At 40.2% G+C, this 24214-nt stretch overlaps 1 protein-coding gene across 8 annotated transcripts; it reads right to left on the bottom strand.

Moving 5' to 3' along the window:
* Positions 1 to 615: 615 nt before the first annotated feature.
* Positions 616 to 24153, bottom strand: CEP57L1 (centrosomal protein 57 like 1). Of its 8 annotated transcripts, XM_040551630.1 has the most exons (12): positions 15249 to 15442; positions 14964 to 15032; positions 11469 to 11613; positions 9601 to 9780; positions 8894 to 9015; positions 8369 to 8485; positions 8007 to 8084; positions 6204 to 6302; positions 5374 to 5454; positions 5036 to 5265; positions 3240 to 3384; positions 616 to 1112 (listed from the first exon to the last, which is right to left on the bottom strand). In XM_040551630.1, the coding sequence occupies exons 1-12, from the start codon at positions 15276 to 15278 to the stop codon at positions 888 to 890; spliced, it is 1521 nt and encodes a 506-aa protein (XP_040407564.1). In that variant the 5' UTR covers positions 15279 to 15442; the 3' UTR covers positions 616 to 887. The 8 variants fall into 8 exon arrangements, with proteins under 8 accessions (XP_040407564.1, XP_040407570.1, XP_040407567.1 ...); XM_040551636.1 differs by lacking the exons at positions 14964 to 15032; positions 15249 to 15442 and adding an exon at positions 24011 to 24153; XM_040551633.1 differs by lacking the exon at positions 8007 to 8084 and having other exon boundaries at positions 15249 to 15443.
* Between the last annotated feature and the right edge of the window lie 61 nt (positions 24154 to 24214).

Raw genomic sequence — 24214 nt, 5'->3', positions numbered from 1 at the left:
ATCTCACTCCATGTCATTTCCTTCCCTACATATACTTAAGTCCTTCTGTTTCCTTCTCCATGTTGACATTCACTATCACTAGTCCTGACCCTGCAGATGCAATATCTGCCGGGGACAAACACATCAATTTACTGTTTTTATGAAAACTTCTACTCATAGGCACAAGGAAAGTAATTTAAAATTGCTTACTCTGAAGAAGAGTTTTAAGTCAGCTACTTCAAACTTGTCAAAACAACGGGATGCTTAATGGGAAGTTACCACGAAACAGCTGGTTTTTACTAGGTCTGAAGGGTTACACATGCAAAGCTGCATAGCTATTTGCTTCCAATCCCTAGCATTCCCTAACACTAAGATTGTCAATAAAGCTTACATAGTAAGTGTAAGTACATAAACAAGAGACGATTCCTCTTTTTCTGCCTTGGTTGCAATGATCTGAAGATTCAGATCATGAACCTTCAGTTAGTGGAAAAAAGGAAAACACTGGCTTTCGGAAAACGGAAAAACACTGGCTTTCTTGGAACAGAAGCACTAGCCGGAGTCATTCTGGAAAAGCAAACTTTAAGTATCTTCTTGGCAGGAGGTGGGGGACAACAGGACACCACAGGCTTCATATCATTTTAAGTTTAAGAAGGGTATTAAATTTTATTTGACAAGTTAATGCGTAAGCATTTCATCAATCCATTAAAATACTTTATTACAATTCAGTGTAGTGGAATTATAGCTATGCTACATGAAAGTTAATTCTGAGGAGAACAAAATGACCTACTAGTTGTTAGATAGTTTAGAATGTGAATTGCTATATTTTATTTTTAAAAGCTACTTTGTGAAATTTAAAATTCACTAGCTGTCAGACAACTTCAAAACTTCTAACACAGTAAACTTTAGAACTATTGTTCCCACATAATATCATCTTTTTTCAGTGCCAACTGAAGCTTCTGCACATTTTTTAGCAGCTGAAGGGAGCTGCTACTTTTCTGTCCAGCACGAGATTTGGACATACTTTGCCTTACAGTGACTGTAATCTCCTTTGCTTCCTTTTGGTTACCAGATTTTAGTTTGACATGAGCTGCCTCTTGTTTCAATTTCTGAGTCTTTCGCTTTAATTTCTGCACCTAGAAGATAAATAATTAGAATGTTACATACTTGGAAGAACTACTGCTGTGTAACTTAAATTTCTACCAAACTCCAAATTAAAGATGCCTAATGGACCTTTTAAAAAATCATTAAAACCTACTCATCTTGCATACAGTTCTCTTGCTGAAAGTTTTACAGAAAACTGACCTCACCCACACAGAAAGCATTACAGAAAACTGACCTCACTCACACTCAGTACACTGTTGAACCTCACCACTCCCTAAAGTAAAAATGCTTGCTTGAGAGAGAGAGCCTGAATATCATCTGTTACCAATTTATATTTATGATGGTCTTTTCACATTTCAGATTTTACTACCCTAATAACAAGAATCTATACAGATTATTATAGATTACCACATCTCAGCAGCTTACTTTGAAGCCTCACAACAGAATCAAGAAACAGAATAAATACGGTTGAGTGCTACAGAATGTTTTTTTTTTAAATGTCAAATAAGTCTTGACTTGCATTTGGCATGAAAAGGTCAGTCCTGAAGGTAAAATTAGGCTGGCAACATCCTATATGCCAATTCAGGCTTTAAGTCCACTTCTAAAAATAATGAATTTTAATTGCATTCTAGAGTATATTATTAACTGTAAAACAAAGAGATGGCTACAGCATTTTTAGCACAACAGGTTCTAAACACAGAAACATGTATCAGAGATATTAAGATTGGTTTGTATAAAATACAAATAGAAATGGCTGTGTGCAAAAGCACCAAAAAAAATATAGGTCAAGGTTTACAGGAGTGGCTTGTATTGATCATCAGGGCATGATGGACAATAATCAAACAGACAAACATGAATAATGTGCTATTTACATCATGACCATAAGGCATGTGCTTTGATAAGGCTGTACCACAGCACAGATGACTTGCCAGCAGAAGATCTGCACTTTGATAACACACAAGGATGACAACAAGGCTTTACCACATCATATGTGCCATTCCTCTTCCCATCATCCCCAGATGAAGGCAGACTGTAGCCATAAAGATATACAAAATGAAGCAAAGATACAGTTGTTGTCCACTGTCTAAAGTTCATAAAGTCAGCAAGATTCTGAGGCAAAGAATAACACTGTAATTGTTGGCTCTTCAAGAATATAACTTATTTATCCAAAAAACAGTAGACATTGCCAAGAGAGACAGTGAGGACTCAACAGTTAGTGTCTTTAGTTTATGTTGCTTACATGCAACCCTGACAAGACTACTTTGATAAAAGTCTTTGGCTTGCGAGTATTTGGATAATAAAAGGTTTAAGAGAGTAAAATCTATCAAAGAATGAACGTGAGTGAAGTTGTTCACACTGAAATCAAATATAATTTTCCCTTTCCTTAAGGTCTCACACCAAGTTCTGTTTTGTTTCCTATATAAGTAAAGCTCTTAGGTGAGCCTATTTATCCTGCAAAATAAGGTGAAAGATCAGAAAAAAAATCTGACAATTATAGTTTGCATTTTTTTATTATGTTCCAAACCAAATTGCTACGGGGGGATAAGCAGTTCATCTACAGAAGTGTGGTATTATATGGGCATATATGAAAAGCTGTTATTTATGGCTCTAAAACAAATACTGACAGAATGTGTACAGGTTAGGGGTTAAATGAAACTAAAAGGCTTATCTGGCTACGATTTCTGAGAAGTTGCAGTCAATAAACTGTTTGGTTAATAAAAAACTTCAATGTTTCAGTAATATACAAGACATTTAAGCCAGTCTGTACAGGAATTATGCATTTTATTTTCTCATTCCCCACAGGGACAAGGTACAAAGGAATGAAATCTCAACAGTCTGTCTTAACACAGCGAGCAGAAGTGACAGACTGAGTAACCCAGCTCTGTATTGCGGAGCTGCTACAGGACAAGAAATTTTTTTCACTGGCATACATATCTGGCTGCCAGCTCTAAGTACTGTTTTGTTTTGTTTTCTCCCCAGTCAGGAGAAATTGGATGTACAAGAACACTGAGCTAGCAAGCTAATTTTAATCACCCATATTGGAACATTCTGGCTTAAGCATTCCAGTGACATTCCAGTTAATGTCAACAGGAGGCAGAATTGTGGCAGCCATTTAACTAGAGCGTTACTGGCTGGACAGTTTATTTCTTTTTTCTTACGCTAGTCTGGTGCTTCTTCAGCTTGGATATTTGTTCTTCTTTAATGTTCATTTGTTTTACAAGGCAACTCAGCTTCTGTTCTAGATCTTCACGAACTTTGGAGTCCTGAGTTTCCTGTATCTGCTTCAGAAGTTCTTGATGTTCACTATTAAGGACAAAAATGGTACAGTAAGTATTCACTATATAGCCTCTAGGATTTCCTCCAGTACTTCTAGTGTATTGCATGAGTTGCTAGCTGTTTTGTACAGAGTATAGCAATTTAGCATTATTTACCCCTTCACACAATACACATTCGCCTGGAATATATTCACTCTAGAAAAGATTTTTCCATGGGGTCTGATTTTCTCACTTCAAATTTGTAGTCGGCGTACATCTTATTCCTCCCTCTTAGCCACAATCATAACAACTATATGTGTAACGGTGTGCAAAATGAGAATTTGGAAAGTGAGCAGGGGATAATAGCAGCTATGAAGTACTGTATTTTCACCTCTTGCCCAATTTAGTGCAGACTTTGAAGGTCTAGGGTAATACAGGAAAGTGTTTAAATTAGTACTTAAATTAGTAACTTTTTAAAAATCAATTTAACCACTAATTTAAACAACACTTAGTTATTTTCTAATAGATTGTCCAAATTGAAAAATTGTACTAAAAAAGATTAGCAGCAGGTCCTTAATTAGAAGGAATGGCGTAGATCTGCTTGGTACCTAAGTAGCTGAACAAATCAAAAGCAGACATTCTGTTAGACAAGTAATATCTTTCCAAAGATCAAAGCTTCTTTTCTGACTTCTGAGTAACTGTTGATTCTTGACAATTTAATTGAAGCAACTGGTTGTTACTAATAAAGAAAAATGTACCTATCCTTAAATTAGTAGGATTAGACCAACCATTACTTCTTGAAGAAGAGATTGGTTGTCAGTTTAAATTTTGCCACATCAGAAATTTGAAACCAGTGTCAACATCCTAACTGGTTTAACCAAAACGTCCTCCTCTGTTCCAACCATGGCTCGTCATGTTGACATGTCTACTATGACCAGGTGCATAGCATTAGCCCACAATTCTACAAGCTTGTGTTAATGTGAAGATGTCTAAGAACACAACTTCTAATCCACATTTACTTACATAGCTAAAATGCTACATACACTTGCATCTAGAGCTTCATCCTGCCCCTTTTGTGGCAGGAAAGTGTGTCTCTTCTCACAACCTCCTTACAGGACTGGTAACTTCTGCTATCAACAAGGAATGGGAATGAACCCCACACTGTCTCAGCGCACAATGTCTGTGCGTTAGGTATGCACATATGGACGGAACACTAAGAGTGAGGACAAAGTAACATAGGCTAGACTTTGTGACAAGGCTATTCCTACCACAGCTACACTAACCTGTTCTACCACCCAGACTGACTCCATGACACAGGCTTACTCAATATTAACACTACCTTTGCAGCATTCTCTAGGAGAGCAGTCTTGGTATACTTTAGAGATCTTAGAGTAGATCTTAAATTTCTAAAAATCATAGGCCTGAAAGAGTTTTCATTTGTTTCAGCTGTTAATTCAGTAGCAGCATAGTTAAGTACAAGAGAAGAAACCTAGCTGAAGAATATTTTGCTTGCTTCCAACAACTGTTAAATATCAGGACAAGAAGAAATTTTTGAATGAGAAAAACCTTACCAGTCAGGCCTACTCAGGCCATCCTCCCAACTAGTCCTACACTTAAGAAGCTAGGTTTGACTATAGCACAACCATAGCTTCATAGGGCTACTGCTGAAGCCACTTTTAACACCAGGGATGAGTACTCACAAGCTCATTTGGCTCATCTCATCTTGTATGGCCAAGAGAAGGTCGGAAAGACTTCCAGTGACAGTAGATGATGTAGAACAAGAGGATACAGGTTTTGAAAGAGCAGTTTGTCCTGAAATCCCAGATGTAGCTCCATCTTGTCTTTGTGATGTGATACGTGGACAGCGATGCTTCATAATATGCAACACACTTTGTACATTTGCACTAACGGAATGACTGGAGCTGACAGACTTAAAGCAGAATTAGTAAGTGGTTTACAAAAGTGATTAATAATTACAGTAGAGAGACTTACTAAATTGGGTTCTACCATTTCAATGAGAATATTTGGTTTCACGCACCTTCCCAGCCACAAAAGGTAGTACACCCGCCTTTACGTGAAATTGTGAAGGGTGTGTTTTCTTCACTGTAGGATTTTTCTGCTGTAAGACAGACAGAAAATTAAGACAAGATATGCCAATGTGCTGACCCAACTTCTTTTTTCTTTTTTTTTTTTGGAGTAAGTAAAATTCAAATTAAATAGCAGTGAAATGTATCATCTCAGTTTCCCTCTTGTTTAAAAAAAATAATTTCCTTCCTGTACGTGGAACGAGTAGGATTTTCCAACAATAACAGATGAGATAAGTAAATTATCTTAACTAAGGAGATATGAAGATGTTCTCAGTAACAGATAGTTTGACAATTAGATTGACATTCAAGAAACTGAGCATTGCTTACTTAAGTTTGCAAAACCAGAATTGCAAAATTTGGACTGACCTGTAACATGTGTTGCAAAATATTCTTGATTTCAGCAATCCCCCAACATGCCATCCGAGGCACAATATGCCATCTTAGGATGTCCTACTTAAAATTACTTTGGAAGCTAATTTTGCCAGATGAAATGAAAAGCAGCTAAGACAGGACACAGAGGACAGCAGTAAGACTGTAACAGAGGTTATTGTCATGCTGGTACAGGAAAGTTTTTCAGTGAGACATTACCAGCCCTATCCCAGTTTTAATTACCAAAAGGAAAAAAAGAAGATTTATTCAGCACTGTTCTTCAATTTGGAAATGGAATAAAGTGGATCAGACAAATCAAGTGGCTATTACATCACCATTTTTCACAAATTCCAATCTCTGTGTGAGTCAGATGCTATCAGTAACACTATGCTAATGAAAACTTTCATGTTACCTTCTTAGGTTTATTTTTCTTCCTTTTTTTCTTTTTACGTTCATTTTCAGATGATACTGAAGACATCGAAATTCTGCTTATCTCAAATCCTTTTTGAAGCTTTGTAAATAAACAAAAAAAGAAAGCAAGTATTTAATGTAATACTAGAAGACTGAAATCACACGGTCTAATTAATTCCCTCTTTCATGGACGAATGAGGGCCAATTAAGGGCACCATTAATTGTTCTGCTTGGAAGATAAGCTATGCTTAAAAACTGAACAGATCACTAGGATGGCACGGTATCAGACATATATTGCAGCTCTGTTTTACCAGTTCCCATTTTCATATCCAGCTGCAGCAGGTGTACTTTTCCACTATGATACCTAGTAACTGAGATAAAGCAATCCTTTTGCTTGCTGTGGATCCAATCATAAAATCCAAAGAATATGAACATTTGGACCTCACAGCCCAGGGGCAGAGAGAAATGAGCTCATCTGTGTAACAGAGGTCAAGCCTGCTGGACAATCCACAGATTGCTCTGCAGTTCAAAGTTGATATAAAGGCTCATGATAAACAGGATAATAGCCATTCCCAATCAAACACAGGACAAGAACTTTGTTTTGGCATGTGTAACAGTTCCGGCTAAACAATGCTGGAGGTTCATCACTAAAGTGAGATTATTCTGAGTTTTCTGTCATCAAAAGGAAGCTGAACCAGCTTTGCCACACCCTGTGTTTCCCAACAGACATCAATCGATCCTACAGTGAACTAGTACTAGTTTAAGACACAATTTACTTCACTTAAGTCCTTTCTTGAGCAAATGTTTATACTACTGCTAATGTCAGATTATCTGCTCTGGGGAAGTCATTTTTACTATGTTACTCAGAAGATAAAATCTCTGCACTAGGCTTTCTGCTCTGCAGCAACAAAAACAGTTTAAGAAAGAAACCCCCAAAAATGTAAATTTTCAACTGTGCCATTCTGCTGTATTCTGGAGGTGATCAGATATCTGGGCTACAATCTGCATGTTAATTCAAAGTTCCTGGACTGAGGAATAGGTATAAAATAGACTGCAGTGATTAATTAACTTCAGCTGTTGGCTATGACTGCATTCTCACAAAATTGTTCTCCAGCTCTGCACGTCCCTCTCCAGGGAATGCCATCATAAACAGCTCTCTCAAAATGGCTGCTACCTCTCAATGAAGTGAGGTTTAGAATACCTGAAGTTACTTTGCTCTTTTAACAAAAAGATCACTGTTCCTTTGATTTTGCTCTCTTTGGTGAATATTCCTCAGGTAAGTGGTGGCCTAATGAACCAAGTGTGACTTCACAGAACAATGTGAATGTGAAATTCCACCTCACACTTAAAAAACGTGACAGTACCACTGATTAAAGACTTTTCCAGGTATAGTATAGTACATTAGATCTCAGCAAATCTTAACAAAAAGAGGAATACAAATGAGAACAACCAACCTTACTGGAGGTATAAGATTTTCTACATGACCACTTTCTATTTAAGGTTATCTGATTCAGTGGAAGTTTCTCCAGAAATTCACTCTTTACCCAGATCACTGGTAGCAGCTTTAAGGCTGATGAATTCTGTCATTAACAAAAAAACAAGCAGAATCTTTCTTGATCGAGACAAGCTTTTTCCTATGTGATTTACAACTAGTCTACTTAGTACTCCAGGAGTTCTTCCAGGAGTTACCACTCTAAGAGTTAAACATGTGGAGTTTAAATGTAATTAAAAAGACATTTTGGACAGAGAGAATAGTTTCCTTCAGTAATAAAAAAGGAGATAAAATAAAACCGTTTCAGTCTACCTGAGTAGCTTTGTCTTGTATTAGCTTGTGCTGATGCTCTTCTTTAGAAAGCTTTTCTTCTAAGTGTTTGATTTTGTCCTGAATTTGAAGGTAAGAATGCTTAGTCACACTTCAGTTTGCCATACTGAATCAGAAGTCTGAAGTAGCTTGCAATTGTAATCTGGGATAAAACAGGGCTGTAGGAATTTTTAAGGCCCAGACTGAAAAAAAACACAACTTATGCAAATGAATCCAAGGTAGCCAAGCATTCAGTCAGGTATGTTTTATGATCTCAGCTTTAGCAGAGGAAACTTTTGCAAGAACTTTTACACTATTAACAGTACCAAATGAATAACTTTCAGACTAATTCCATGCCTGCTTACCTCTGCAATTTTTTGAGTAGCAGTAAGTTTAAGACATACTTTTTCTAGTACTTCAAGTTTTTCAAGTTTGGCATGCAGTTCCACCTGGTTCTGATCTTTCTCTTTCTGAAGCTGGGTCTGGAAAATGTAAGCAAGAGTGAAGATGGCAATTGACTGAAATTATTTCAGACAGCAAAAAAACAAACACTACAGTAGAGGTGTTTAATTAGTTTAAATTTAATATTTTTTTTAATTGCAAAGCGATGAAAAATACCAGGAAGACAAAGACGACATGAGTTTCCAGCAGTATTTTGTCTACCAAATATGCAAGTATTAGCATGGCTTTGCTCATTAGGAGTTCCACCTAGGGAGTCTTTTCATACAATTCATTGAATGGCCGTCAACAGCCAGTCAGACAGTAAATTGCTTTTGTTTGTTATCACCCTGAACAGAGCTGAGGAAGAAAGATGTTCAGCTCTTACACGTTTTTATATTTTCTTTTTTTTTACTATATTACTACTTTGTTAGTATGTTAAAAGGCTTCACCTGTTGTTCTAAAACCATTTTCTTTTCCAGTTCCGCACTAGAAACCATTTTCCTCATGTAATCCAGCTGTTTCTCCAGCAGGGAGCAGCGGGATTGTGTTGCATTTAACTGCACACTTATAACTACAGAAAGAAGAAAAGATGTTCAGTACAGCAATGGGAGTCATACATTTAGCCATCCTGTCATCTCTTTGAGGAATTCTCTATCTACAGAAGAGAGAAGAAAAGTTTTTTTTAGTCTGAACAAGTTGTGTGGTTAAAATATATTTTATATATGACATGTGAATCAAGATGCTTTTCCAGAGCTAGTCCCTAATATGAATTCCGAAGGTGTGAGCACAGCTGTTACTTTGATTAATATCAGTAAATATCTAACCAGAATCTGGTTCCTTCCCTTCCACTTACTTTTCTCAAGTTAGCAGTGTTATACAAGTAAACAGATGCTTGGTTATCATACAAGTTAAACACACCACCTGAAATCTGCTTATTCTTTAGAACAGCTTTATGGGTTATGCAATAGTTGGTTAATATATGTACAAATACGATCTAAACTTGATCTGCAATTATCAGGCTTCTGCCTGTCCCCAGTTCTGAAGCAAAGAAAAAGAAAGAGGGGTTGTATTAATCAGCTGTTTGTCAAAACAAACACTCCCTGGATTATACGCTCTTTGAGTTGCTGTGGCTACACTTTAGCAGTCAGAGAAATACCTTTCCTCTGTTGCATCAGTTCTTGATGTGCTGTGTCTTTTTTGTAGGATTCATGCTCTAAGGCCTTCTTATACTGAGCAGCTGCTATGGAGAGGCTGCACAGATTATCTTCAGCTTGTGACTTCTCCAGCTCTAGACGGTGTATCTTTTCTTGAAGAGTTCTCAGGGCTGCCACCACAGCTAGCAAACAATGCAACAGTTATATTTAAGCTCTTAAAACAGTTCCTCTTACTATTTTTATAAAACACTTCAAACAGAAAAATACTACCTAGATTTTCTTTCTAGGATCACCTCTAAAATGAACGACATTCCCCAACAGTACAATAACACTCAAAATGTATCTAGGAGAAAATAAACATGTTTACTGCATAAGTGAGGTAGAAAGCACAGGTCCTATGAGAAAAGCTATTTTCACTCCAAATGTTAGCAAACACAAAGAAATCATTGTAAATTCGGTACAGCAAACTCTGGGACACAGAACTATTAGCATCTGTTTACAGAGAAGCAAGGAACACAGGTACATAAGTTCGGTCAGAAGTTTTGGTGTAATGCAACTGGTGTGGGCAGATAAAAAAGGACACTGGACAAGCAGAAAAAAAATCAGATGCAAGGGACATTTTAGCACAGGATGCATTTAAAAAACTTTGTTTAAAAAGGTAATGACTCAACCATCTCACTTCTTGTATTCAACATCTTTTTAAAACCATAAAATCAAATCTGCAAGATTTTGCTTTTAGTCTCAAATCAATACCAGTCAAAATTACAACAAAAATAAAATCAGAGTTCCAACTTCAACTACAAGGAAAAGTTACTAGCTCTCAAAAAAACTTACATACCTATGGAAGTTTAAGACATGTTCTGTAACAAGTTCAGCTTTTCTTCAGACATTTCATAAGCCTTGATATTTTCCTTATACCAATTCAGTTGGTAGAGGAACATCCAGCAAATATTGCTAGCTCCGTAACAACTCTGATCAGCTTCCCACAGCCTCATTAGAATAAATAAATAACAGACACCAGAGAGCAGAAAGATGAAGTGGGAGCACTTCTTCCATCTTTCTATTGACACACTATTTAGCTGCGTAATATTAAACTGAACATTTTAATCCAAAAAGCCCAAGCTTTGTATGACAGAAGATTATTACAGAAGTCACAGATTCTTCATATGGGGAGGCCACAAAACAAAGAACAATAATGACACACGCACAGGCTATGTCTATGCAATATTGCAAAGTTGTCTGTGACATTAAATCCAAGTATGGTACACTCGTTATTCACTGAGCTCTCTGGACATGCTAAGCCCCTAGGCATTTGTCCTATGAACTCTAGGGAGTAATCATTGATTAAGGCATAAGACAAGCATAGTGGACCTGTATTTCACACAGACAAATATGCTGATAACTTTCCTGAGAGTCTGTTTTACTCAGAAGTTCTCCCAGTAAATCATACCACACACACACAAAAAAGCTTAGAAATAGTAATTTTAAGCTAGAGAGAGTTGAATAGCACTGCACAAAGCCAATTTCAAGTCAGAGTACCGTATCTTTTTTTGCTGAATTTAAAGCGTGAATTGCTTCTGTTGAGTTTGAAGCATTCCCCTTTGCTTTTAGAGGAAGTCTGACGATATTTAAGTTAAACAATTTTCAAAGCCAAAGTTTATAAGGATGTTAGAAAACTTGCAGCAGTTTCCATTCCAGATGTATGACTTCAGGGAGACTACTCCCTCAGGACACATACACATCCTGTCACTGTCAGCCTGATAACCACTGCAAGTCATTGAACTGAGTAAAACAGAATGAGGAGTTTGCTCAAGAGATTTCACAAGGAACAATTAAAAACACAACTTTAAAAGACATATTTTGACTTTACCTTGGTTATTGGAGATAGAAGGCATGTCAACTCCAAGAGCTGCCAACTGCTTTGATTCTGTATAAGCGAAGGATGCAGGAATCATTTTATCTGGTGGCTGAAGAAAGCTTCCTATAAAGCTGTCCTTTGATTCTGAATCCATAGCCTGCAAAATGAGAGTTAAATAATGACATTAGTTCTTTAATGAACTATATAACAAGGCATATCACTGGGCAGTCCCTGGCTCTGTTTATATCAAAACAGATTATTTTCACCAAAATAATTTAAAAAGCCACATGCACCCAGAGGTATTGTGATTTTAATGCAATTCAAAAACAATGTCTTTTGTAACACTAAAGATAGCTCTCCTCAACCAGCCAAAGTTTTCTAAGATTTTTCTTGGTGCTTTCCAAAAATTTATTTCTGGCTTCTTAAAAGCCAAGGATTAACAACATCTTTATAGTCCATATGTACTCTACGACAAGTCACTGAAGCCTCATTTTGTTGTTTACACTGGGAATGCTATGACAACCAAGCATGGTCTACAGGTCATATGAAGGAGGGCTATAGACCATCTGAAGGGAAGAGGTAGAAAAGAAACTAACATTAGAGACCTCTTTACTAAGTTTGGATTTACTGATACTGTAAAAATAAGATTTTTCACTGTATTCTTTGCTCTTCTACTCATCTACTAGTTCAGCTTAGGAACAGCAGAGAATGCTTTCCTCAAAAACACAAGCTTTTTTCCACTTTAATAAGGGTTCTATCAACTTACACATCTAAAGTTGAGAGAGATCTCACTTCTGAGAGCTCTGACCAGGTTTTGCTAGTCATTGGAAGTGTAAACAATACCAAGAGAGGGAAGATAAAGCACAACACAGCTACCTTTCAAACTAGTACCAAGCATTTCACTTATTATAGTTTAAGAAATGAAGATTATATACAGCTTCAGTTGCTAAAAAATAGCTTATGTGAAGGTTCAATGGTACAACTGTGGTACACCTCTCAAGTTTAAAACACAGAGCAAATTGTTCTGATGGAGCAGCAGCAGCAGCACATGATGCTGCCTGCCCTAGAACATGGCTTGCTGTGCTGCAGTTTTCAAGAGCCCCATTGAGTGGGGTTCCTGCTCGGACAGAGCTATTTACAGACACTAATTCCCAAGAAGGTAATGAAAAGGAGGAACCTAGCAACAGGAGGAAGAAATCCTAACCCAAACTGGGAGATGATGACAAAGCATACCCCAGGAAAATTTGTTCATACCGGGTGGGGAAGAAAGTTTTCAATGACAGGTTTCCAGGAACAGCTCTTCCAGCAGTGTTTCAGAGGCCATACAAAATAGAAAAAAAAAATCAGCATCCATCCTCACCGCCTCTTCAAGATACACACGAAACTGAAGGTACATGGAAATACTTTCTTCCTTCTCCAAGCTGTCATCACAGAGTTGTTGACATCAGCAACTCATTGCCAGGGCTTGCTTGACTTCAGGCCTCCCAGACACCACTGTTTTTGCGTGCAAACAACCCCAGGACAGATCCCACATCTCAGGTTGCCCCCCCTGGCACTGGCACTGCCTCCTTGGCACTGACATGGCCCCTCCTTGGCCACCTGGGCCTCAGAGGGGGAGCTGCCCACCCTTGCACCACAGGATTTTTCTGGAGAGCTTCCCAGGGGGCCCTGCCACCATCTCATGGTGCTGGCTGGCCACACCAAGCCCAGGCAGCTGGCTCTTCAGGCTGGGTGGGCAGGGAGGCAGAGGATAAGTGAGAGGTCCCACCTGGTGGCCCCACCAGGTGTACGGCATGTTTAAGTTGTTTGTGGGCCTCCACAGCTCTGTCCTGGAGGACCAGGAAACTCAACTAACAGATGGGGAAGTCCCACAGACACAGAGAGATCAGGGTTGGGGACAGGAGAGAACATAGGTCTGGCATGGGGCACTGGCACGATATTTCACAAAGTACCTGGCATGGCACAGCATGATATTCCTCGAAGTACAAAATAAGTGAGACTTACCCATTTTCCTGTTGCTTCTCAACTCCTACACACTGATGACAAAAAGGACTAACAAAAAATGGTCCTTAAAAATACACATACACACACACCAAACTTCCTGCTGCTGCTATTAAGTGGAACACAAATTGGAAATGTAAGTGTAAGAAGGTCATTTTTGCCCATACCATCTAACCCTTCAGCAGTCAGCACAAATAGAGGCTCACTTTTTCATGAGTTACCATCCTCCGATGGAAGGAACCCTGCTTTCTTGCATGTCTGCAGCTGCTACAAATCAATTAGTTTCCTTATTGCCTTCACATAAACAAGTCCTGCTGTTTCCAAGGAGATGGGTACGCAGACAGTTGTAGGAAGGGCAATGATCCGAAGCAAACAACAAATAAGAGAGGGAGGGAATAAAGTGCCAGAAAATTTGAGAAATCCTGGTCAAGCTCAGCAACACAAAGGGGGGAGGGGGTTGCTATTTAGGAGAAAGGGAAGAAAAATACCCTTTAGTTCAGCAGGTGAAGCAGGAAGAAAGTGAAAGAGAAGAGGCCAGCTCACCAGCCCAGTGATGGTGATCTAACTAATCCCACGTGGGCTTCAGCATGCCCAGCCACCATTTTACCAGCACAACAGAGGGTAATATGCACCCTGGAGAAGCATGGGCAGCAAGAGCTCCCCAGGCTGCTCTTAAGATGGCTGTGAAGGAAGGTAACAATTCACAACCGAGACACTGATGTTTGCAGAACCCCTCCTGTGGACATGGTTACAGACACCTTTTTTTGCCACAGCTTCTCAGAGACTAAAATAGGCTGAGGGAATGGTTGCTATAGCATTTCTAGGTTCTTGCAACACAGTTACTTCAGTCGAGGTGCTCTGGTGTAGATTAGCCCTTTAATATCTTAGGAGGTAAACAGTTTATAAGAACCATCCCATACAGGAGCAATATCTACAACGCTGCAGGCCTCAGACGAGGACATGGGCCAGGAAAAGGACCAAGTCACTCTACACCAGCAAGACACCATCAAAGATCCTAAACATTTTCAGCCCATGAAACCAAGAAACATATCAGAAAGTAATTAAGGACCCAAAATATATTTGGACATCAACTGTCCTACAACCAACTTTTTCCCCAGGAGTATTTATGTTTCTATAAAACCATCACAGGCAAACTTAACTGACTGCTATTTAATGCCATGCTACCATGGATGCAAGTACCTAGCCCTAGAGAGGTGCTTTAAAGCAGATACTCTCCCTGAATGTTAATGTTTGTGCTAGTATACCTCTATGGGGCCTAGGAGGATTAAGCACTTAAACAACACCAGTTAAAGCAGTCAAACCACTGCTGTTTAGACAAGCTCCTCGCTGGGGAAATCAGTGCACCGGATGGAGTTTGGGGAACAACCAAAGGAGAAGCGTGTGCGTTAAATAGAGGCTGACAAAACACCCAGGTTGCGGCTCCATGGCCCCAGCAGCAGAGCCCGGGGGTAAGTACTCGTGGCTGCAGTTTGCATTGAGACTCACCCTTTGTTTTTTTAACTGGAACTGACCCAGCCTGTGTTGATGGCTGCAGCAATGATGCTCAGATGCCCGCTGTTATTTAACACAGAAAAATGCAAAATAGGAGGTTATACATAACCAACATCAAGCATGGGCAATTTAGTGCTGCCCACAGGCTTCCCGTTAACCTTTAGCCTGGCACAGCCACCTATGTTGTCTCCAAGCCAAAGCTGGCCTAATCCAGGAGGCTTTTTGGCATAGTAAATTAGCTCTGTGACAGCCCTGCTCTAAAGCAATTGCACTACCCACCTCCCACCTTGCTAGAGCTGGTGTGCTCATCCCCTGGGGGTGAGCATGAGCAGGCCCATTTCATTCCAGCAGGACCACTTCTGGCTCTTGGCTCACTGCCACATGCAGGCGAGAGTGAGCTTGCACAAAGGCTGTTGGATGGTGAACCTGCCTTTAGGTCCATATATATCTATATGTGACTTTCATACCTCTGAAGAGTGCAAACAAAATGGAGTTTGTTACCTAATGCAAACAGAATTTTCCATTTCATTAAAGTCATGTAAGTACTGATGTCTAGCCCAAGTAAGCATATAAACAGTGAGGAGCTACTGAATGTCACCAAAATCCTACATGTTACACGAAGACCAGCTATGACTTCCTCATTCTCCTTCTCCTCTCTTTTCCTTTCCTCCCCTCCACTGTTAGTCACAGCATTAAAAATTTTTCAAAAAAAATTTCATCTCAAGTCCAAAAATGTTTTGCCACAAATACAATTATGTCATGCACTGTAAAGCAGCACACAGAGAAGCTTTTTAGGAGTGAATTTTAACAGGCCCAGGGAATAATGCTGGCCTAACAGTTTCCCAGAAGATACACTGGAGGAATAACGTAAAAATGTAAGGGATGCTTTCACTAAGTTCTCCAGCATTTGCTATCTTAGAGAGGTCCTGGCTTATTCAGATTGCTGTGAGGGCAACCTTTTAGAACTAAAGAAGAGAGATGTTGTCAGAACAGCTTTAAAGAGGAAAAAGAAAAATCAGAATAAAGCATTATTCAGAAAGAAACACAAAGATACGTCTTCTGACCTGACCTGCTGGGCATAATATTTTTTTCTTAACTGAAAACAAACTCTCAGATAAATCAAGGAATGATGCACTGTTTATCTGACATTTTATAGGAGAAATTCTAAAGAATTGCCCCTACGCAGGCTATATCGAGAAACCACCAGAATGCTGGCTGCTGTCTTGTCTATTTGAGCCAAGTATTGCTGGCGAAAGGTTATGTTAGAGGCCATTTTCATGGCACAATCCAAATCGGTCTATTTTTTTCCCCTTTCACTTTCCTTCAAGAACCAGGAAAAAAGCTTGATCAGCTGTACTGGATGTGCTGCAATGCTCTTTTAGCCTCATTCCGGACGGACAAAGAACAGCCTTTCCACTGACCAAAATAAATAAATAAAGTTGCAGGCAAACTGCATTGTTGTTTTGGGAACACCCAGTCTCTAGCATCCTGACACAGCCACTTTAATCAGCTTGAAACATACGACCTTGCTCAGGCCATATCTAAGGAACTGGTACTCACATGCCTTCTTTGATCTAAAGGGGTTAGATATGCAATGGTGACAGCTGCAAAAGTAATAGGAAGGGAAAGCTAACTGAATCAATAAACCATTTCAACATGTTTTTAAGTTCACTTGATCCTCACTGTAAATCAGTTTAGAACAAGCGACTAAAAGTTGTTAGAACAATTAAGGAACTTGGTGGCAACGGGGAGTTTTTTCAAAAGCTGACACAGGCAAATCCATGGGAACTGTGTTCTGTTTGTGAGTGAAATGGACAGTCTCAAAACTGGATATATAAAGGTTTAGTGTCCAGTTTCTTCTTTGACACTGCTATACCAAAATCTATTCACTTCTAAATTCCAAGTCTCATGCAGAACTTCAATGCAATCATTTTTTCACTCTTGGAAGAGAAGGAAAAAAATAAATTCTGTGTTTTCTCATGATACTATGTACTGTAAAGTACTGTAAAACCTAGTATTGTAATGAACAGAAACTCTTAAGGCTTTTATTCATTGTGTCAGTCCTTCTAAACATTCATATCAATATTACTGCAGTTCCTGTTTGCTCAAGATAAAAAATAGAGAACAAAAAAGAGGAATAAAGAAAGTGGAGTGAGTTACACAAGTAATCTGGGCAAAGAAATAACAAGGTGGGGAAAAAATCAGATTTTTGAGACCTTTTTTTTAGGAAAGAATTCTAACCTGACAGTGTATGAAGCAACCTTGGGTCATAATGTCATAATGAGTTTTGCTATTTTCTTCAAAGAGTGCAGGAGACCGAACTCCTCATTAAACTGTGCTTTCAGTCGTATGTACATGATAAAATCATACCTTTGTGGCGAGACTGAGCTGGTACAAACTGCTTTAACCTGTACGTGCAGCTGATAACTGAATTTAGCATTCAGAGGAGCAAGATCGCAAGTTCCTATCAAGTAAAAACAGATAAGTTAGCATGAAAGCACCTGGCCTGGAATAGAGCGTTATCAAAAAAAATTACATTTCTATACAGTCCAAAGTAATTAAATATAACATTTTTGTAATAAGCACCAAATACAAAAAAAAATACTATCAATGGTCACTAACATACTTCCCCACTCCCCTAGTAATTCTGTTTCTCTCATCTTCTCCTTTCATCCACCCCCATGTTATAGTTGCTTTTCCTCCCTCACTTCCAGTCTTTTCCTTGTATTTACACCATACTGTAGCTTTGTTCCTTGCTCTTCTCCCTTTGGACTTCTTTTTCTCCCACTCCCTCTACTAGCATACAAAGACATGGTTTTTTTTGTTTTCAAGGTTAAAAGGGACATTTTCTCTCACACAAGAAAAACTATCAAGTTTCTTCCCTTCATACTTAGGATTCAGTTCCAACAGATATTGTTTGTTCTTAGCGCACTGACTGATGTGGAAATTAAGGTGCTCTCTTCTGTAGTCCTCATGAGGAAAGCAAAAAGTTACTTTTTCCATCCACTATTTTCTGCTGCTGATGCCATCACACTGTCTTTCATATGCAGTTTGCTTAGCTTGCTCACTTCTCTTTACCCTCCAAAATCTACTCTTTTGGTCCTTAGACTGGAAGCAGCTCTCCCAGCTTTTTGGAGAGCAAAGCAGAGTACGTGTGAATAGACAGATTGGAAGGCAGGAGGAAATTACTGACTGCCTATTGACCCTCGATTTAAAGAGGAAGACTAGGCTGTTGAGTGAAGGGAAGGTTTTCAAGAGAAACCATCTCCAGTATAGAAGACTATGGATCTGTGCAGAGGCAGAATAATTAGAGACTAGAAAGGCAAATACAAAAAGAAAGACACATGTTGGGTAGGGTGTGGGTTATAATGTACGTGTTGGTTGACATGACAAACATAATGAAGAAATCTAATGAAGTAGGGGATAGTTATTGCAGGCACTGACTCATTCACAGTAAACACTTTTACTGCACGATAATTTTCACCTTTTACATCTCAAATATTTAATGGGATCACTGAAAGATGGTTCTGAATGTTGCAACTTGCCCTCTAGGCAGATAAAACAGACAGATTGTGTCCCCACCATCGCCTTGGAATTTATTTTCAAAGTAAACTTATGTTTTTACCAACGCTTTCTCAGGAAAGTGCCAGTCTTCATCCACCATCCTTTAACCTAGAGTGGAGTAGGAGGTAGATCTTTGGCCAGATAACTAGAAGAGCATGACATGGATGTGATGAGAAACACAAAGAGAGTAACTGTTCATAGGATTTGTCTCCTTTTACCTACTGCCACCCCTACATTTTTTTCTTATATTCCTGTGCTGCTGTTAACTAGGTACCTGGCAGGGAACAAGAATTCTATTCTCTATTTGTACACCAGGCAGCCTAAGAAAAAGAATGACCAAAAATACATAAATAAATATTAACAAGGAAAATATAAGTCTTTCTCCTGCCAAGAAATGATTCTCAAAGTAATCTTTTGTCACCAACAGCTGTCTTCAAAGATGCAGAAAAACTGCAAGCAGATTTAAGTGCAATTCCTCAATCTTCTTTTGGAGATCTCTTGTGCTGAAGAACAATGTTAAAGGATAGCATCCGCTTACATGACTTAGAATATTCACAGCAAGTCCAGTACATCCACATCGTGCATCCTGAGCATGTACAATATTCTAAGTATCAATGGCAAATAGAGTATGTATATAGTATGGCATAACGTCTACTCAGAAATGCAAAAATGGTATATCACTATGTTATCTGGGAAAACTTATAACATTCAAAACCATGCAGCAGAATACTTGCTTCACAGAAACTGTACATTTCAACTTGCATGACTTCATAGGTGCAGGAAACATCTGAGTAAGATGCTATGAAATTCTGCACAATGTTGCATATATAAAACTTCAACTGATTATAATATAATTAAAAGACTTTTCTCCCCGATGCACAGTCTCTGATTGCAAAGCAACTTAGAACACAATTGTGGATCTCGAGGGACTTGACTTAAATTCCTGGTGTTCTGTGTGACCTTAGTAAATCACAGAGGGGTGGGACTGATATGGGATTGATGTGCCAGGATCAGCCTCAGGGCCGAATCCTGAGTTTGGTAATGATTGGCTTACATTCCCTGTGTGTAAAAGAAGTGTAGGTATATGGCCAAAACAAGCAGCATGCTTAGTGGGGAGCTAACAAGAGCTGTTGCAGGGAAACGCCATGGACGTGCATGTATGTGAAGTCCCCACCCTGGTGCTTGGCACCTTTGTCCTCTTAGGACTCAGAATTTGGAGTCCTCTTCTAGTGGTGAGTGCCAGAATCTGTTCTTTAAAACAATGAATAAAGAGTCCCTGTAGCTTCTCCGGTCTGTGATTTCATTTCACATGTCTGCTGCCACAACATTTTTCTTTGTGTTATTACTGGAAAATACTGAAGCCTGTGTTAATATACAGCCTGCCAAAGGTGTTTGAAAGTCCTATTTGGCTGTCAGCAAACAAAAAATTCCCAATAAGCAGCGTTCATTTTCTTTTAAAGCGTAGCTTGAGGAAATAGTGTCCATCTTCTCTATGCTGTTACCCAGCGGTTAGAGCAGTGGCCAGGAAGTGGGAGTTTAATGGCTTTCCTGGGAAGCATTCATACCGCATCCCTGACCACCATGCTGAGGCTGGGAGGAGGAAGAGTAGGAAGGAAGCAGGGAGTCACCACCTTCTCGTTTGAAGTTATGACCCTGTTCAGACAGGCCTATAAGAGTACAGGACAGGGAGATGGCAGCTGAGGCAGAAGACAAAGTAAAACAAGGATGAGTCTCTGACACATAGTTTAACCACTGGAAGAGAGTCCTGGGCTTTATTTATGCATTTTACTATTTCTATAGTAAATAGTCCCTGGATAAAAAAAGCTGCACTAGCTTGGGAATAGCCACCAGAACCCTAGAGTCCCTTCTCCTAGGTAAAGGCCTACAGCTACAAAACCATACTCCCCCTCCGTGTCTCTTTCCTTCTCTTTCACAACAGTTTTGATGTCAAGCCTTCTTCTCTGACAACTTTAAGTAATGAGTGGATGTCCCTTCCACTTGCAGTCCTTTTGAGCACCTAGGACACTCCCCTGGGAGATACCAGCTGTTGACAGAAACCCCTTTGAGCTGACACAAACCCTTTTGAGCTGAAAGCTGCTTCTCTCATCACTGGCTTGTCACACTGAAGGTGAGTTCTCCACCAAATGCAGATGGGCACCAAAACCTGCAGTGGCTATTGACAGAAAAATCTGACCTTACTGGGGTGAGTCTGCTGGGCTCAGAGAACTTCTCAGCTGGACCTCTCTCAGAGCTGCCTAGACCACAAGTGAGCACAAACAGGAGACAGGTACCAAGATGCACAGCTTGGGGCAAACCTAGACCTTTCTATCCAGAAATGGACTAACAGAGTTCAGGTGGCAGCTCAGCAGCATGTTTTGGATCAGAAGTTGTTGTTTACACATGCCCTCTTCTGGGGTCTAGCTCTTAAGTCTTTGAGGCTGCATTTATACTTTTAAATGGAGTACAGCCAGAAAGTTGGCAAGCACAGCACGACATTAAGAGGTCTGTACTTCTGGTTCATTGTAGCCAAGCTCTTCTCAAAGCAACCCATGTTTCTCACTTCCTCCCATGTTGTACGCTGTACCTTGCTTGAACAGTGAGGCCAGTCTGCAGGGATGACACATGAGTCTGGGCTTGACACCAAGCTTGGGCCTGAGGTCAAAGATAGTGCAGGAGTAGCCCGACTTTCTGGTGTCTCTCTGCAAAACAGGAGTCACTGAACCCTGCTTCCTCAGAAGACTGCTGTGAAGACAAATGCATTAAATACTGTGGAGTGCTCAGATACTGTGGTGAGATGCCAAAACCCAGATCCAAAAGGGGAAGGTGAGCTTTTAGAAGAAAGAGATCCCAGGGCAGGTATTTGTTAGTTTGAATTAAATAAGCCTCAACAAAAATGGGCATAAATGAAAGCATTTGAAGGAATCTAATTCAAAAAGCAGTTCCTTCTAAGTTGCATGAGTTTTACTGTGTTAATGATAGTTCCCAGTAACTGACTAAAGGAACTCTGCAGTAAAGTGCTCTTTTGTGACATACAGAAACTGGGAAAGAACTTTTGCAAGTAAATAAAATGTAATTTAGGTCTTGTTTATAACTTAGAAGAGGACATGAATACAACTACTTTATATTTCCAAAAAAATAATTCTGCATTTGGATATGATTTGCATATGGTTATAGAAGTCCCTATGTAGTTAAAAGAGAAGGAAGTTGATAAATAATCAAGGAAGGAAACACTGAGGTTTAAAACAGCCACAGATTTGTTTTACTTCAGCTTATCATTTTAAAAACTCAAATGCTGTAATTCTGGATGGGTTGCCAGATTGTTTCCTTCATAATTCTGCCTCTCTCTTATCCATTCTTTAGGGATCAAAAACAAGCATATTAACTTCAGCCAGTGAACACACAAATCAAACAAACACATTCCCCTAACTTCAGGCTCTGATTAATTCTGCTAGTAGCCTTTGACCTTGATTTCCACAGTGTCTTGCAGTACACACAGGAGCTTGACCCAGTATCGGAAAACTGCAGAGATTTGGTCTGGAAAAAATAAAGCCACCTTCATCTCCATTACCAACGCGCTACATTAAAATCTATCAAACAAAGAGCTGAAATCTGAAGTTTAGGCCTTGGAGCCAGTTTCACAATCTGTTTCCTGTAGCCAGAGTTCATTTGCAGCCAGTGGAAAAAACAACTTCTAAAAGATAAAAGGCAGAGCTATGACTCTCAATCAATCTTAGTGTTCAGTGTGGGAATATAAGCCGTACTGAAGACTAACATCAAGGCGTCAGTTTTGATTCTATTTCACCTTATTGATCTCTGATGTATGTAGGTATTGTCAGAGATACCCAGCAAGTACAAACTTACCATGGGAAAAACGAGGTGCATCCAACCTCTGAAGATCAAGATTTAGATAGAAATAAAGCAAGCATTCGTGACTTGCCTACTCACAGGAAAACTGGGAGACTGTAATAAGTGACGACAGAACGGGACAGGAAGCTGAAGTGGTAGCTAATGTTAAAAAAAAATAAAACTTAAAAGGCCCTGGCAGCATTATTTTCTTTGAACCCATCAGTTATGATGGGTGGAGGCCTCGAGTGCTTAGAGAAGTGAAGTCTCGCATTTATTGCAGGTGGTGATGATTTTGGTAGATATATTGTTCACGAGGGTGCCAAAGGCCTAGAGGAAGCAGCTGTGTGAAGCAGCCCAGGCCTGTTCACGCTACCGAACAATGGTAACTCAGCCTCGCTGCAGAACGGTTTTTATAGGAGGAATGGGGAAAAAAAGAGATTGGTCTGCCTTGAAAGCTACAGGTAATGATAGATTGTTTTGCAAGTTTCAGAGAAACTGTGCCAGGATAATGAAAGGAACGTCTGATGGAGAAAGCAGATTGTTTGCAAATAAAGGAGCTGTTGATGGCTAGTTTTTGTGAGCTGGTCCAAGCTCTGCGCCCAGAGTCAGAGTTTCTGTGTATTTCTGATCTGTATTTAACTTCAGGTCTGAGTTTTGAATGTCTGAGAAGGAAACATGCATGCCATAAATGCAAAATAACTATGCCAGGCCACATATGGCCGATGTCTTGTTTTTGACTTACCTACAAGTGCTCTCTAGCCTTTCAGTACGCTCCAAACTGGTGGCTTGGAGGTGGCAGCTGCACCTGAGTGGCTCTGTCCCTGCCTGCACGCTTCCTGCTCCTCTGTCAGCCCCAGGAGCAGTGCCATGAGGCAAATTGGCTCAGGGAGCTGACCGGGCTGAAAATTAACTTTATAAAAAAAAAAAAAACCCTTGTTTCCTGCAGAAAGGAAGGAGGCCCTGTGGCCAGGACAACAGCAAGGCAGCCCATGGGGCAGCAGCCTGGGCCTCACCTGCATCAAAACATTGGGGACCTGGTGCCCAATTTGAATATCTTATGGATTTTCTTTATTTTTATTACTGTTCTATTTTCGATTTGGAAGGCTGCTGTGCTTGGACATGCACTGTTTGTCTTCCCTGCTACTGTGTTTACTTAGGCTACACCAAAGGCAGCACATACCTACTTAATAAGCGATTCTGGTCGCTCAAGATCTATTATTTTATTATTATTACTATTAATTTATTTATTTTTGCTAACACAAACTTCAGAATCTTATTTTCTTCCTGTTTTTGCTTCTTTTTTTTTAAGAAAAAAATAAAAAGCTGTTTACGGAATGAAAAATTTTGAAAAATCTGACTTGGGGGGAGAGGGGGAAGAGAGCGGCCCCCGACGAGCCCCGGTGCAGAAATAACAGCCACTTTTCTCCTCCCTGACCCCTCCCGGGGCCGCACCACCGCGATACCGGCAAACCGAGCTCAGGCGGAGCGGCGCCGAGCACCGCCAGCCCCCTCCCCTCCCCTCCCCTCCCCTCCGTACCTCGCGCTGCCTCCTGGGACGCGTAGTTCCCCCTCCCGCCAAACGCACAACGCCGCCCTCCAGCCGGACTACAACCCCCAACACCCCTCCTGGCATACACCGCTCCCCGCTCCGATTGGACCTCCGCCGACCAGCGCTGCAAGGCGATTGGCTGTCGGGCGCGTCCATCACCTGCTGGGGCGGGGCGTCCCCTCCCCTCCGTGCTCCGGGGCGGGGCGGAGCCGCCGGCTCCGCGGGGTGGTGGCCGGCTGGAGGCGAAGCCCCCGCGGTGGCGGCGGCGGCCGTTGAGCGGCGGTTG

Source organism: Cygnus olor, chromosome 3, assembly GCF_009769625.2.
Source record: "Cygnus olor isolate bCygOlo1 chromosome 3, bCygOlo1.pri.v2, whole genome shotgun sequence".
In the NCBI taxonomy this organism is placed as follows: Eukaryota; Metazoa; Chordata; class Aves; order Anseriformes; family Anatidae; genus Cygnus; species Cygnus olor.
This window is presented reverse-complemented; position numbering and strand designations above follow the sequence as displayed.